This window comes from Myotis brandtii, unplaced genomic scaffold (assembly GCF_000412655.1).
Source record: "Myotis brandtii unplaced genomic scaffold, ASM41265v1 scaffold82, whole genome shotgun sequence".
Lineage (NCBI taxonomy): Eukaryota > Metazoa > Chordata > Mammalia > Chiroptera > Vespertilionidae > Myotis > Myotis brandtii.
In genome coordinates, this window is record NW_005371324.1 from 8217421 (window position 1) to 8230866 (window position 13446).

General features: G+C 36.6%; 1 protein-coding gene across 1 annotated transcript in view; it reads left to right on the plus strand.

Moving 5' to 3' along the window:
- The first annotated feature begins 3748 nt into the window (after nt 1-3748).
- The window catches only part of LOC102263789 (fibronectin-like), a 40088-nt gene continuing 30390 nt past the window's right edge, over nt 3749-13446 (plus strand). The window contains exons 1-4 of the mRNA XM_014531635.1: nt 3749-3822; nt 3923-4225; nt 5731-6006; nt 11886-12155. Coding sequence (XP_014387121.1) covers nt 4195-4225; nt 5731-6006; nt 11886-12155 — 577 coding nt within the window. The 5' untranslated portion in view covers nt 3749-3822; nt 3923-4194. The remainder of the gene's footprint in view (nt 3823-3922; nt 4226-5730; nt 6007-11885; nt 12156-13446) is intronic.

The window sequence follows — 13446 nt, forward strand, 5'->3', positions numbered from 1 at the left end:
ATTCTGCAAAATTAACTTGTACAGCTACTTAAAATTACTTTAATTGGTAGTAATTCATTTAAAACTTGAATAACAGTTTTAGCACTTTTATTCGTTTGGGAGAAATATACAGTTGGGCAAGTGCACTATGGATACTGTGAAGCTTTCACGATTCACTTCTTCAGATTTTTAAAAAATATAAGTTTGAAATGTTATATTACTAAATTCATCTTTAATAAAGTATTTTTCTTTTGGTAGGTTCATGTTCACAAGGATGGGTAGCATTAAAAAATAGCTGTTACAGAATTAGCAAAGAGAGTGAACCATGGAATATAGCCGAGCAACATTGTAAGTTATCCTTAAATTCTGCACGCCTTGTGGATATAAAAAATGAAGAGGAAAAAAAATTTATATTTTCATATCTCAGGTCAAAGAATCAAATAATATCATGGACTGGTCTTAATGATTTGAAGGTCAGTAGATATAAAAATAAGAAAATATCATGATGAACAAAACTGTTTGCCCCATGTTCTTTTATTCATTTATTTATTCCTTTATTCAATAAATATGTATTAAGTATTTATTATAAGCTAAGCACTGTTTCTCTTTTTTTTTTCAGTATCTCTGTCTCTGTTTCTCCATTTTTAGAGCAGTTACAGTTTCACAGCAAAATTGAGGGGAAGGTACAGAGGTTACCCATACTTCCCACTGTTTCCACAAATGCATAGCCTCCCCATTATCAACCCCAGAGTGGCACATTTGTTACAACTGAGTCACCTACATGGATCCATCATTATCACCCAAAGTTCATAGTTTACATATGGTTTATTCTTGGTGTTGTACGTTCCATAGATTTGGACAAATAAGTAATGACATATATCATTTGGACAAATAAGTAATGACATGTATCATTTTGGTGTCATGCAAAGTATTTTCACTGCTCTAAAGATCCTCTGTACTCTGCATATTCATCCCTCCCCCACCTCCTTCAATCTCTTTTGTAGGCAACTATTCTTTACCTAATTTTGCTTTAATTTTGGTCCTCTGCAGACCCCTCTAAATTCATTTGAATGACCTCATCCATTTCTTTACCTAATTTATCACCTAAACCAATGATCCTCAAACATTTATCTAGCCCACTTTCTTCTTATGAGCTCCAGACATCTAATTTTCTTCTGATTATGCCTTTTGAAATTATCCACAGACACATATCAACATTGCTGACTTGTCATCTCCTTCCCACCAAACCTGCTTCACTTCTTTTCTTTTTTTGTTATTAAATTAAATTAAAATTTATTTTTCCATAACCTCGTTCACCTCCACCCACAATCCTCTATTTCTTACCTCAGTGAGCAATACAGTAATATGAATTTGAAAACATTGAAAGTCTTCTCCATTTTATTTATTTCACTCCACATATCCTGGTTTATGAAGTTTAATTTTACTAAAAAAGATACAGAAATATCTGAAGATTTTTCAATACCGGTGAAAAAGATTGTGTGACATTTTTCTCCAACATCCTTTTTTTTTAATTTAAGTTTTGTTGTTTTTTACTTAGGAGTAGGATATCAATACCCGTGCAAAAGGTTGTGTGACATTTTTCTCCAACATCCTTTTTTTTTTTTTAAATTTAAGTTTTGTTGTTTTTTACTTAGGAGTAGGATATTTTTTTTTAAAAAAAAATATATTTTTATTGATTACCAAGAGGAAGGGAGAAGGAGAGATAGAAACATCAATGATGAGAATCATTGATCTGCTGCCTCCTACACGCCCCCCCCACCCCCCACTGAGGATCGAGCCCGCAACCCAGGCATGCACCCTTGACCGGAATCGAACCCAGGACCCTTCAGTCTGCAGGCTGACGCTCTATCCACTGAGCCAAACTGGCCAGGGCTTTTTTCTAACATTCCTAACACGATGGGATATCTCATGAAATTTCATTTGGGTCAGCATTTTGTAGGAAAAACTGAGACCTAAAACAATGATTTCTGTCTAGTTTGTGTTTTCTTCCTGATGACTTATTTAATATTATATCTTGTTACTCAAACATAAATCTGTTCTCCATGAGATCCTAATCTGTAGTGCTAAGCACCATTCGACGTGGTTTACTTGTATGACATGTAAAGAAATTGGAGAACAGGTAGATTAACTTGTCCACATGGACACGCATCAGAGTTTGCTCTTAACCACTGTCCATTAACCAATGACCTCTCCATTAAGCTGGTCTCTTGAGGTTGACATCAAAGCCACCTGCTGGGCTATAGTCCCTGTGAAAGTATGAGAAACTAATCATCTCTCTCACCCCCACGCTGAAAGGGTAGTTTGTTACTGAACTTCAAGGAATGGCTGTCTTATTCATCATTGCATTCCTAGCCTCACTGGGGTCTGATACTCAGCAGGAACTTAGGGAATGACAGGGTACTAGTCTCTCTAATCTACTTTGTGAGGGTTAAATAGGTAACCCTCATTCAGTGCTCACCACATCCTTATGAGGTAGGCACTATCATTGTTCTCACTGTGTAGATGAGGAAAGTGGAGCTCAGAAAGCTTTTGAGTCACCTAGGTAATAACTGGCCATACCAGGCTTCAACCTGTGCCTGTCTGACCAGTACTCATGCCTTAACCACTGGAACATATTCCCCTCAAGCCTCTGTAAAGTTTCCCAAACTGCAGCACCATGTATGCAATAAAGCAGACTCCATGAGGAAACAATATTCCTACATTCTGTTAGGTGGAATTGGAATGTACTTTAAAAAAAATGTCTTTAGAATATCTGGAGGTAGTAGTTCTCTTTAATCCTATCTGGGCAACTAGCCTGGAGCTGTACTTGATGCTGGGATGGCATAATAATCACAATATAGATATAGTCTCTGTTTCCATAGAGTTCATTATTTCTAAGAATTATGTTTATTTTATGAGGACCTATTATATGCCTGGTGTTTTGTATACACAGTCTTAAACCTGTTGACATCCATGCAAAGTAGTTATGACTATCTCAATTGTACAGGTGGAAAAGTTTAGTTTCTAAGAGGTTGGCAGTTGTCCAAGAATAGATAGTGGCAGAAATATTGGTTAGAATACAAGTGCATCTCTGTCAAAACTTGTACTTTTCCTACTACCCCTTTCAGTGAGGGTAGCCACAGGACTATCTAGAGGTATATTCATTGCTTGTGAAAATTGAGGTTGGTGATATCCATCAGTGATATCCCTTAGCAGAAAGGTATCAAGAACCACTCCCGATGCATATGATTTATTTTATGACTTTAAATAAAATAACAACTAATGAATATTGGGTCTCTGCCTGGCATTGTGTTGAGCCATTCTCATGCACTGCCTCTTTAATCTTCACAACAACTTAATGTGTAGATTCTATTATTATACCCATTTAACAGATGAGAAAATAGAGGCTTAGTGTGAGATTCAGCAATTGGTCTGAATACATATGGCTAAGGAGTGAATGAAAGTGAACTCTCTCCCCAGCTCAGAATCTTCATAATAAAGGAACTATGCATAAATATATATTAAACTGGTTTATGATTTAATAATCTTAGAACATTTTATAATAGAGGTGTAACTAATAAATATCTCCAAGTACACTTATTTGAAGATATGACACTTCTTTAAATTGGCTTAATTTGTACATCTTATTACAGAAAGAAGGTCATCTCACATGGACAGATGGATCACCTTTTGGCCTTAAGAAAAATGAAATCTTTTCTTTCCCACTGCTACCCAAGAATGAAACAGATTGCTACATTTTACAACAAAATGCAACTGGATCAAACTATTTTTTTGCAAGATTTTTCTGTTATGTTCCATTGCCATATATTTGCAAATATGAATGTAATTATTAGTATTATATTTATGCATCTCACCACTTTATTATTTTTAAAATAGAATTATAATTTGTAATTAAAATGATTCTTTTTTATATTTCTTTCAGCACCTTCTCTGCAGGAAAATCTTTTGATCTATATAAAGGATGTTGGAACAACTGAAGTTGTATTTAGCTTGGATAATTTGAATGGTTGGAATAATTTGAATAAGTGGCTAAAATTAGGATATAAAATTATCATAAAATATTATTTAGATTATGCAGAACAATATTTTGAGAGCATACCCCCAAATACTACAGAAAAAGCAATTACCCTTCTGTCTCCTGGCCATGTGTACAGCTTTTTACTCTTTGCACTAAATGAATGGGAGGCTAAAACTATGCTAAGTCCAGTATTCATTGTTGAAACACGTAAGTTACAAGACATCTGAAGTTATAATTTTTCAAGTATTTAATGTCATCATTTGTAAATATTTCCTGAAGGTCTGGTATTTTCTCTTAACACTTTAGGTACACGTGCAACTTTACCAATTTTAAGTTATAATTACTATGTTTATATGTTTGGCTTTCCTGTTAAACTATTAACCTATGAGGAACTATATCTTATGGCACCAGCTACATTATAGTCCAGGCCATAGTAGATAATAAATTTCTGTGGAAATGGATTTTTGATATTTGCTAATAGCAAAAGATAAACAGATGTGTGTCTGGACTGTAAGAGGGTTACAATGGAGATAATTAGTGAGAAATAAAAGGAAATGCAACAAAACTATATAGCAAAACCTAACTTAAATTCCCACTCAGTGGTGCATTTAATAAATGCTTTTTAGAATTCAGAGGGTGGTTGATAGTGGCAGACTTGTGGAAAGGAGAGGCATGGGCTCAAACTTGAGGGGAAAAAACACATATGAGCAAATATATGGAGATAAGAATTTGTAGGAGAAGAGTAATGCAGACTGGGAAGATTTTCTTGAGCATGAGGGTCAAATCAGTTTGAGAGGTAGGTGGTAAAAGATTTGGGAGTGCTAGAGGTCTCTGTCTCAGATGGTTAGACTTAACCTTAGAAGCGATGGTTATCAGTTAAGTCTATAGTATTTTAAGACTCACCTTACCTTCCACAAAGCACTCTTAATGCATTATTTTATCAGTCCTTACCTCAACTCAGGGAGTAGCTATGTAGAAATGAGAAAACTGAGCTTCTGAAAGGTTAAGTAAATTGACTAGAGTAGCATGATTTGCTTAGTAGATCCAAACAGGAAACCAGGTGGTTTAATTTTAACTCTTGAGATATTGCTTCTAAAGAAAGAATCAAGAAGAATGTGTATGTTGGGAGGTCAGGGAACGGATATGGGTTTAGGGCTGATATGTGCAAGGTGCTGTTTTAAGAACATTAATCTGTAGGGATTAACTAGGAAGATCATTGGCACTGGATGAAATGGTTTGCGATGGGGAAATATTTCTGTAAGAGGATGAGGGCCAAGTTCCGGTGATGATGGGACTAAAGAGTGAATAATATGAAGTCCCTGCCCTCTAGTTTGACAAGACAGAAGAGGGAAAAGACATAAAATGAGATCACTGAATGCCGTGAGTGCCCTTTCAGTGGTGCTTGCATTAAAAATAACGATTGAACAATAATGTGTGTCAAACACGGTGCCAAGTGCTTTAGATACCTTATCTCATTTAATCTTCACAATAATTTTACGAGGCAGCTACTACTATAATTCCCATTTTATAGTCAAGAGAAGTGAGGTTCAAAGCTGGCAAGTTACTCAGGGAGTGGAGCCAGAAAGTGTAAGAGCCAGGACTCAAACTTAGTTTTCCCTTTCTCTTTAAACTAAAGTATTATAGAAGTATTGAGAAGTGAGAGGTTATTCTGGCAACCCATATAACTAATAGCATGTATTTTTATCTCCTAGGCCCGTTGTCAGTCCAAAATGTCACAGTTACTCATGTGACCCCAACAGAAATATTTTTACATTGGGATCCTCCAGATCCTGAGTCTTTTCACCATTATCTTGTAACTACTTTGGATGTTCAAGATAATAAATCAGAAGAGGTGTTTGTTGAAAAACTCAACATATCAACAGCAATTAGAGGTCTCAAATCTTTCCACCATTATTTGATATATCTATTTAGTGTAGCAGAACGAGGAACTTTAAGCTGCTTTGAGCAACCTATTTCAGCCATTACAGGTAAGTGTGGGCATATTTTTCCTTTTAATAAATCATATATAAACTGAATATATTGAACTATTGTTTTGATGAAATTTAATTGTGTTGATCCTATATAGGTAGAAATACTTACAGTTGAATATTCGTTTGAATGTTGGATCACAATTTTAAGCATAGATTCTAAATAACTAAATTTAGATGTTTAAAGTTAGATTTAAACATCATCATTGTTTCAACCAGAGTTCCTAGAAGACATCTTTATCACAGCCGTGGCCAGAAAATAAATTATCATAAAATATGAAGATTAGTTCACCCAGTTCTCTTTAATAACACTAGATCCAACAAATATGAAGGTCTGCACATTTAATCAGTTTTACTTCATTCATTTTCTTACTCAGTGTGATTATTTGACCGCTAGGGGGCAGTTTCATCTCAGGACTTTTAGCCAATGCATTTCTAATCTCTATTCACCTCCACATGACAGTTTTTTGAATCCTTGTCTAGAACATAATAATTTATCTTATTTAAGCATTCTATTGACCTCTTTAAGTATAAGTCACTCTTTTTTAAAAGATAAAACACTATTGTATGAAACTGCATAGCTAAACACCTATCCCTTTGCATGTAATGTGTGTATTCGTGCGTGTGTGTATTTAACATGCCTTCATGCAAAGTTCTTTGAAATTTCACCATTAAAATGTAAACATATTAGAGCTGAGGTGGAAAACCTACATGTTCACAGCCATAGATGAATTAGCCTTCTCATACTTGTGGAAATACTTGGTAGTCTTTGAAAATAATAATAAGAAAATATATTATTTAACGTTTATGAAATTGCAAATGCTTAACATACATGTATTCAGTGTTGCAAATCCTAACCAAGAGAATTTTTCCAATTGGATACTAGATATCAGATGTTTTTCTCCTCTGAGCTCAGACAAAGCCTCCTTCATTTGATAAATGCTTAGCTGAGTTCCTTACACTTTAAGAAGATAGTTTCATTTTTAACTGACAGGCAGACTTGGAGGATTTCTCAGAGATACATTAATTCTGAAGTCATATTAAAATATCCTGTGGTACATACCTATTTATTTACTACAGGGAGTCTGCATGTTTATTTACTTGTTTTTTTAAATATAGATAGATAGATAGATAGATAGATAGATCTCCTGTGGTACATACCTATTTATTTACTAGAGGGAGTCTGCATGTTTATTTACTTGTTTTTTAAATATAGATAGATAGATAGGTAGTTAGATAGATAGATTTCGGAGAGGGAGAGAGAGGTAGAAACATCAATGATGAGAGAGAATCATTGATCATCAGCCCCACACTGGGGACTGAGACTGCAACCCGGGCATGTGCCTGACCGGGAATCAAACAGTGACCTCCTGGTCCATAGGTCAATGCTCAACCACTGAGCCACACCAGCTGGGCCTGCATGCTTAATTTTGGGTCATTTGCTATGTATATTAACTGTAAGCTGACACAGCAGTACATGTCCAGAATTTAGTAACCCAGTGCTTTTTTACTCCCCTGAGGTTAAGGCCATATTTTTTCATTTTCATTTATTATTTACTCAACAAATTATTTTTTAGTATCTGGAACTGCAATCGATACTAGAGACGCAAACGTGAATTAGACCTGGTCTCTGCCTTCCACTAATGGAGCAAGATGAATACATTTTAAAAAAGTGGTAATGCTGAGTTATAATTGCTATTATAGGGGAATGCTCTGGATACTGTGGAAGTGAAGAGAGGGATCAGTTAGCCCAGACTTGGGAAGTAGGGATGGTTACAGAAGTCTCCCTGTGGAGGAGTGGTGCTCTGAGTCATAAAGGAACAGAAGGAGTGCACCAGGTGGGAGTGAGGAGGCAGCAGAATGTTGCAAGAGGACCAAATAGATGTACATACACAGAGAGGGCCAAAGAAGAGGCATCTGTCTAGCCATACCTGGGAAAGCCAGAGAAGGCTTTAAAAAATTATTTTAAATTAATTTCAGAGAGAGGAAGGGAGAGGAAAAGAAAAATAGAAACATCAATGATGAAAGAGAATTTTTGATCAGCTGCTTCCTGCACGCCCCCTACTGGGGATTGAGCCCACAACCCAGGCATGTGCCCTGACTGGGAATCAAACAGGTGACATCCTGGTTCTTAGACCAATGCTTAAGCACTGAGCCACTGTGGCCTGGCCAGAGAAGGGTTTTTGAAGAGACCAACACTTGAACACCGAACATTGAAAGTAGATTGGCATGGCTGGAGTACAGAGGGTCATGTAAATAGAGTCTAGAAAATGTAAGTAAACTAGACACATAACATGAAGAGCCTTGATACCTAAGAAGGAGTATTTTTTTATTCAGTAAAATTTAACTTCTTTGGGGCATGGAGCCTTTTGAGAATGGAAAAATGAATGGACCCTCTCCCATGAAAATGCAGAGAGAATTCTGTGCTTACAGGGCTGCCATAGACTTACCAAGTAGTTGTTCCCTCAATCTCTGCTTGTGTGTGGCATTCAGTAGATTTCATCTCAGTCCTCCACTGGAGTAAATGTTTATAATAGCTACTAGAGGCCCGGTGCACAAAATTTGTGCACAAGGGGGGGGGGCGGTCCCTCAGCCCGGCCTGCACCCGCTCCAATCCAGGACCCGTCGGGGGATATCCAACTGCTGGTTTAGGCCTGATCCCAATTGGGGCAAATCAGGCAGTTGGACATCCCTCTCGCAATCTGGGACTGCTGGCTCCTAACTGCTCACCTGCCTGCTGGCCTGATCCCCGTAACTGCTCTCCCCTGCCGGCCTGATCCCCCTAATTGCTCTTCCCTGCCGACTTGGTGCCCCTAACTGCTCTCCCCTGCTGGTCTGATCCCCCTAATTGCTCTCCCCTGTTGGCCTGATCGCTCCTAACCGTCTCAGCCTCAGCCTCGCCACCATGACTTTGTCCGGAAGGACGTCCAGAAGGTCGTCCGGAAGACATCCAGTCTAATTAGTATATTACCTTATCTAATAAAAAAAAGAGAGAGAACCAGCAGGATTTTACCTTATCTAATTAATATATTAGATAATATATTACCTTATCTAATTAGTATATTACCTATACTAATAAAAGTATGGATACGGTTTGCAAGTACATAAGAACAAAGATCTGAAGTTGTTTCACCCCGGAGACCTGTGAATAGTTTTTATAATTGGATTATGCTGGTATTTTCTGATAATTTTACATAAACGATCAGTTTCAACACCAAGTCAGTCCAACTATGATTTTGTGGAATTAAAGTATGGGATGAATAGACTGGGTTTAGTTGAGAATGATACTTTCCTGAAAAATTCAAAAGGGTGTTTAATTATGTTGATAAGGAATTAAACTTCAGAACAGATTAAAAATCAAATTATAGTTTCTTCAAATAAAATAATTATGAAAATCATAATAAATTCTTTAAAGATTATTTAAAGTAAAACTACTGAACAACTTAAAATTCCATATTCATCTTTATCGTAATGAACTAATGATTTATTATTGTGCTTGGGAACTATTAAAAGTTCAGGTAAAGTTTATAGCATAGGACAAAGAATTAAGTCTAAAAGGAAGGCATTACAAATTCCAGAGTGTTATATAGTAGTAAAAACCACAAGGCTTGATATTCAAATAAATTGTGTAAGGAGATAAGTCTAAGTATTTTCTTTGGTTATTGTAATAGAGTATCAAGGAAATTTTCTTCGATTATGTTCTAAATGAATTATAAACACAATAATTTTCTCTTTATTTCTAAATGTGTCATACCTTTCAGAAATTAGAAAGTTAATATAATTTAAAGTTGCAGCTATCTTTATGATAAATACTAGTCCCAAAGTTCTAAAAACCATCTACATGTTAATATGCCTAAATTTATATCTCTTGCTCAGACCATTCTCCTGAAATCTAGACTTAAATATCTAACTGCCTACTCAATATATCTCATTTGGCAATCTAAGAGACATCTAAAATGGAATATGTCCAAAGCTGAACTGCAGATGTTCCTACCCAAATCTGCTTTACCCATAGCCCTTTCCACATAGTTTCATTCATCCAATTGTTTAGGTCAAAACCTTCAAGGCGTTGTTAACCCTTGCATTTCTTTCACAGCCTACACCCAATCTGTAAGGAAATCCTGCTGGTTCTCTCTCTCTTTTTTTTTTAAAGTATATTTTTATTGATTTCAGAGAGGAAGAGAGAGATAGAAATATCAATGATGACAGAGAATCATTGATCGGCTGCCTCCTGCACTCCCCCCACTGGGGGTTGAGCCCGAAACCCGGACATGTGTCCTTGACTGGAATCAAACCTGGGACCCTTCAGTCCTCAGGCTGACACTCTCTCCACTGAGCCAAACTAGCCAGGGATGGTTCTCTCTTTAAAGAAACCCAGAATCCCACCACTTGTCCCCACTTAGGGCTATAGTCAACCAGGCCACCACTCTCTCACATAGATGACTGGCCTTGCTCCCCTGTGTCTACCATTGGCTCTCTCCATAGTCTATTATTGATATAAACAGCCAAGTGATTCTTGAAAATTTAGGAAAGGTTATGCCTCTGCATTTAACCCTGTAGTTGCTACCTGTTTTATTCAAAGTGAAAGCCTGTGAAGCCTTGCAGGGCCTGGCTCCCTGTGAACCCCTGGCCTCATCCTTTCACACTACTCTCCATTCACTCTGGTGTTCTTTCTGTGTTGGAAGATGCCTGGTAAACTCCTATCATAGGGATTTTACATTAGCTGTTTTTTTTTTTTTCTGTCTGGAATTCTCTTCTTCCAGAAATCTGTGTGTCTAACTTTAACTCCTTTGCCTCCTTCAAGTGTTTTGCTAAAAAATCTCATCTTTTCAAAGACACCTGCACTGAATTCCCTATGTAATATCTCAGTTTTTTTCCATAATCACCACACTCATGATCTCCCTAACCGGGGTTTCCTTATCTTTTTTATTTAGCACTTATCATACCTAAAGTATTATATAATGTATACATTATATATATATAATATATATATAAATCAAGCAGAATGCTCACTTTTAACAAATTCTCATTCTCAATCCTTATAACAACTCTTCAAGTTAGGTACTACTATTCTTTTTATTTTATAGATGATGAAAGTGTTATAAAATCCTGTGGACCTTAGAAAACAATGACTTAGAGAACTCAAACTTCCAAGGTCAAAAAACCCTCTTATTTCCTTTTTTAAAAGTTATTTTTATCTTGAAGGTCACAGGCTGATAAGTTGAACCCATGCCTACAGGACTCCAGAGTCCATGCTCTTTATTACATATTTCATCCTCAGCCTACTCTCCCATAAGCCCTTTGCCTCGGCTCATTCCATGGCAATGGAATCTGGTGGAACTTGGGCACAAGGAAGAAACCACACCTCAGTCATGATGGGTTGAGCAGGAGATCCCAATTCCTTCTTATTTTGGGGACTGTGCCAAGATACTATGTTGCTTCCCCTACAGAATTAATTGCAGATCTCAATTTTCATTGTCACCATTAAAAGCATTTATTAGCTATTTATTTATAAGAGCTTCTGTATAACCTTGATTATTTTTTATTGATGTGCTCTACGTGCTAGGAGAATGCCTGGTACTTAGTAGGTGCCTATGTATATTTGATAAAAGACTGAATAATTTCAATAAAACTCTTAAAAATCTGAAGAATTTACAAAGTACTGTCTACTTTCCCTTGATGTGTAATGTTTGAGCTTAATCATAATTAGTAAATCTTACATAGTAATAGCGAAATACATTTTTCTTTAAAAGTCAGTTATTTTTTAAGATATGGTGATATAGGATTTGTTTAAATTACTTTAAATACTAATTAATATTGAACTGAGTGCTGCTAACAGTAAACTAAGATATGTGTATCTATTTCTCTGTTTCTCTAAGGTGTAAATCCACCACAGAAAGTTTATGCTAAACCTGATGACGTGGGGGAGGACAGTATAATTCTTCAGTGGGAATCCACACAAGATGGCCATGAGGTCTACATTCAAATCAAATCCATACCAGATAAAAGAGAAGTCATGACTTTTTTTGTAAAGGATGCTAATAGATTCAAGATTGATAATTTAATCCCTGGAATGACTTATGACATTGGAATGGCAACAGTGATGAATGGGAATTTGAGTGAGCTGGTAACTATTCAACAAACTCTAAGTGAGAACCAAATACTTGTCATTTATTCTTTTTTTTAATTTCATATAGAGGCAGGTAGCTTTATTTAAGGTATGCTAGTTTACTTAAAGTAAAGCCTGATACATACACACAAAGCCTGACCTATAGAAGACCTTAATTATTGCTTTGTTTTATTCTTTAAACTTTTTAAATATTTATTTTATTTTTATTTATTCAATGTCTAAAATTTTACATGTCTCCTTTTTCCCCGCTTGACCCCTCCCCCCAACTCCAGCCATTCCCACCCCAGGCAAGCCCCCACCGCCCCAGTGTCTGTGTCCATTGGTTATGCTAGTATGCATGCATACAAGTCCTTTGGTTGCTCTCTAACCAATTATGATGATCATTATATCCTTAACAGATATTTGCTGATCTTGCGGTACTATAAAATATTCTCTATAGACCCCTCTGGTAGCAGGTTTTAAGTAGATTTTTAGTGTGCTTTGTCTAATGGTAGCCTCAGGAACTAGAGTCATTTTTTAAATATATTTTATTGATTTTTTACAGAGAGGAAGGGATAGGGATAAAGAGCTAGAAATATCGATGAGAGAGGAACATCTATCAGTTGCCTCCTGTACACTCCTCACTGGGTATGTGCCCACAACCAAGGTACATGCCCTTGACTGGAATTGAACCTGGGACCCTTGAGTCTGCAGGCCGACGCTCTATCCACTGAGCCAAACCAGTCACGGCTGGAGTCATTTTTATTCCTTTCATTCTGACAATGCTCCCTGCTTGTATAAGGCAGCATTGTTTACGGTTGTTTATGATTAAGAACCTGGTCCTAATGCCATACTATCTAGGCTTGAATCTCAGTTCAACTCTTTGAATAACCCTGGGCAAGTATAGAATTTGAGGCATTTACTCAACCTGTAAATGCCTCAATTTTGATACTTATAAAACAAGAGAAATAATGGGATTTCCTGAGAATAGCTGATGTAGTAAATGTAAGGGCTTAGAACAGTGCCTGACACATAGCTATGTAAGTGTTTACAATTATTATCAACAGATATACAGTAGCACACTGGAAGGAAATATTGACAGTATATAAAAGGTTTAGGATTAAGCCAACAATAATTTTTATGTCCTTTTTTAAAAAAAATATATTTTATTGATTTTTTACAGAGAGGAAGGGAGAGAGATAGAGAGTTAGAAACATCGATGAGAGAGAAACATCGATCAGCTGCCTCCTGCACATCTCCCACTGGGGATGTGCCCGCAATCCAGGTACATGCCCTTGACCGGAATCGAACCTGGGACCTTTCGGTCCGCA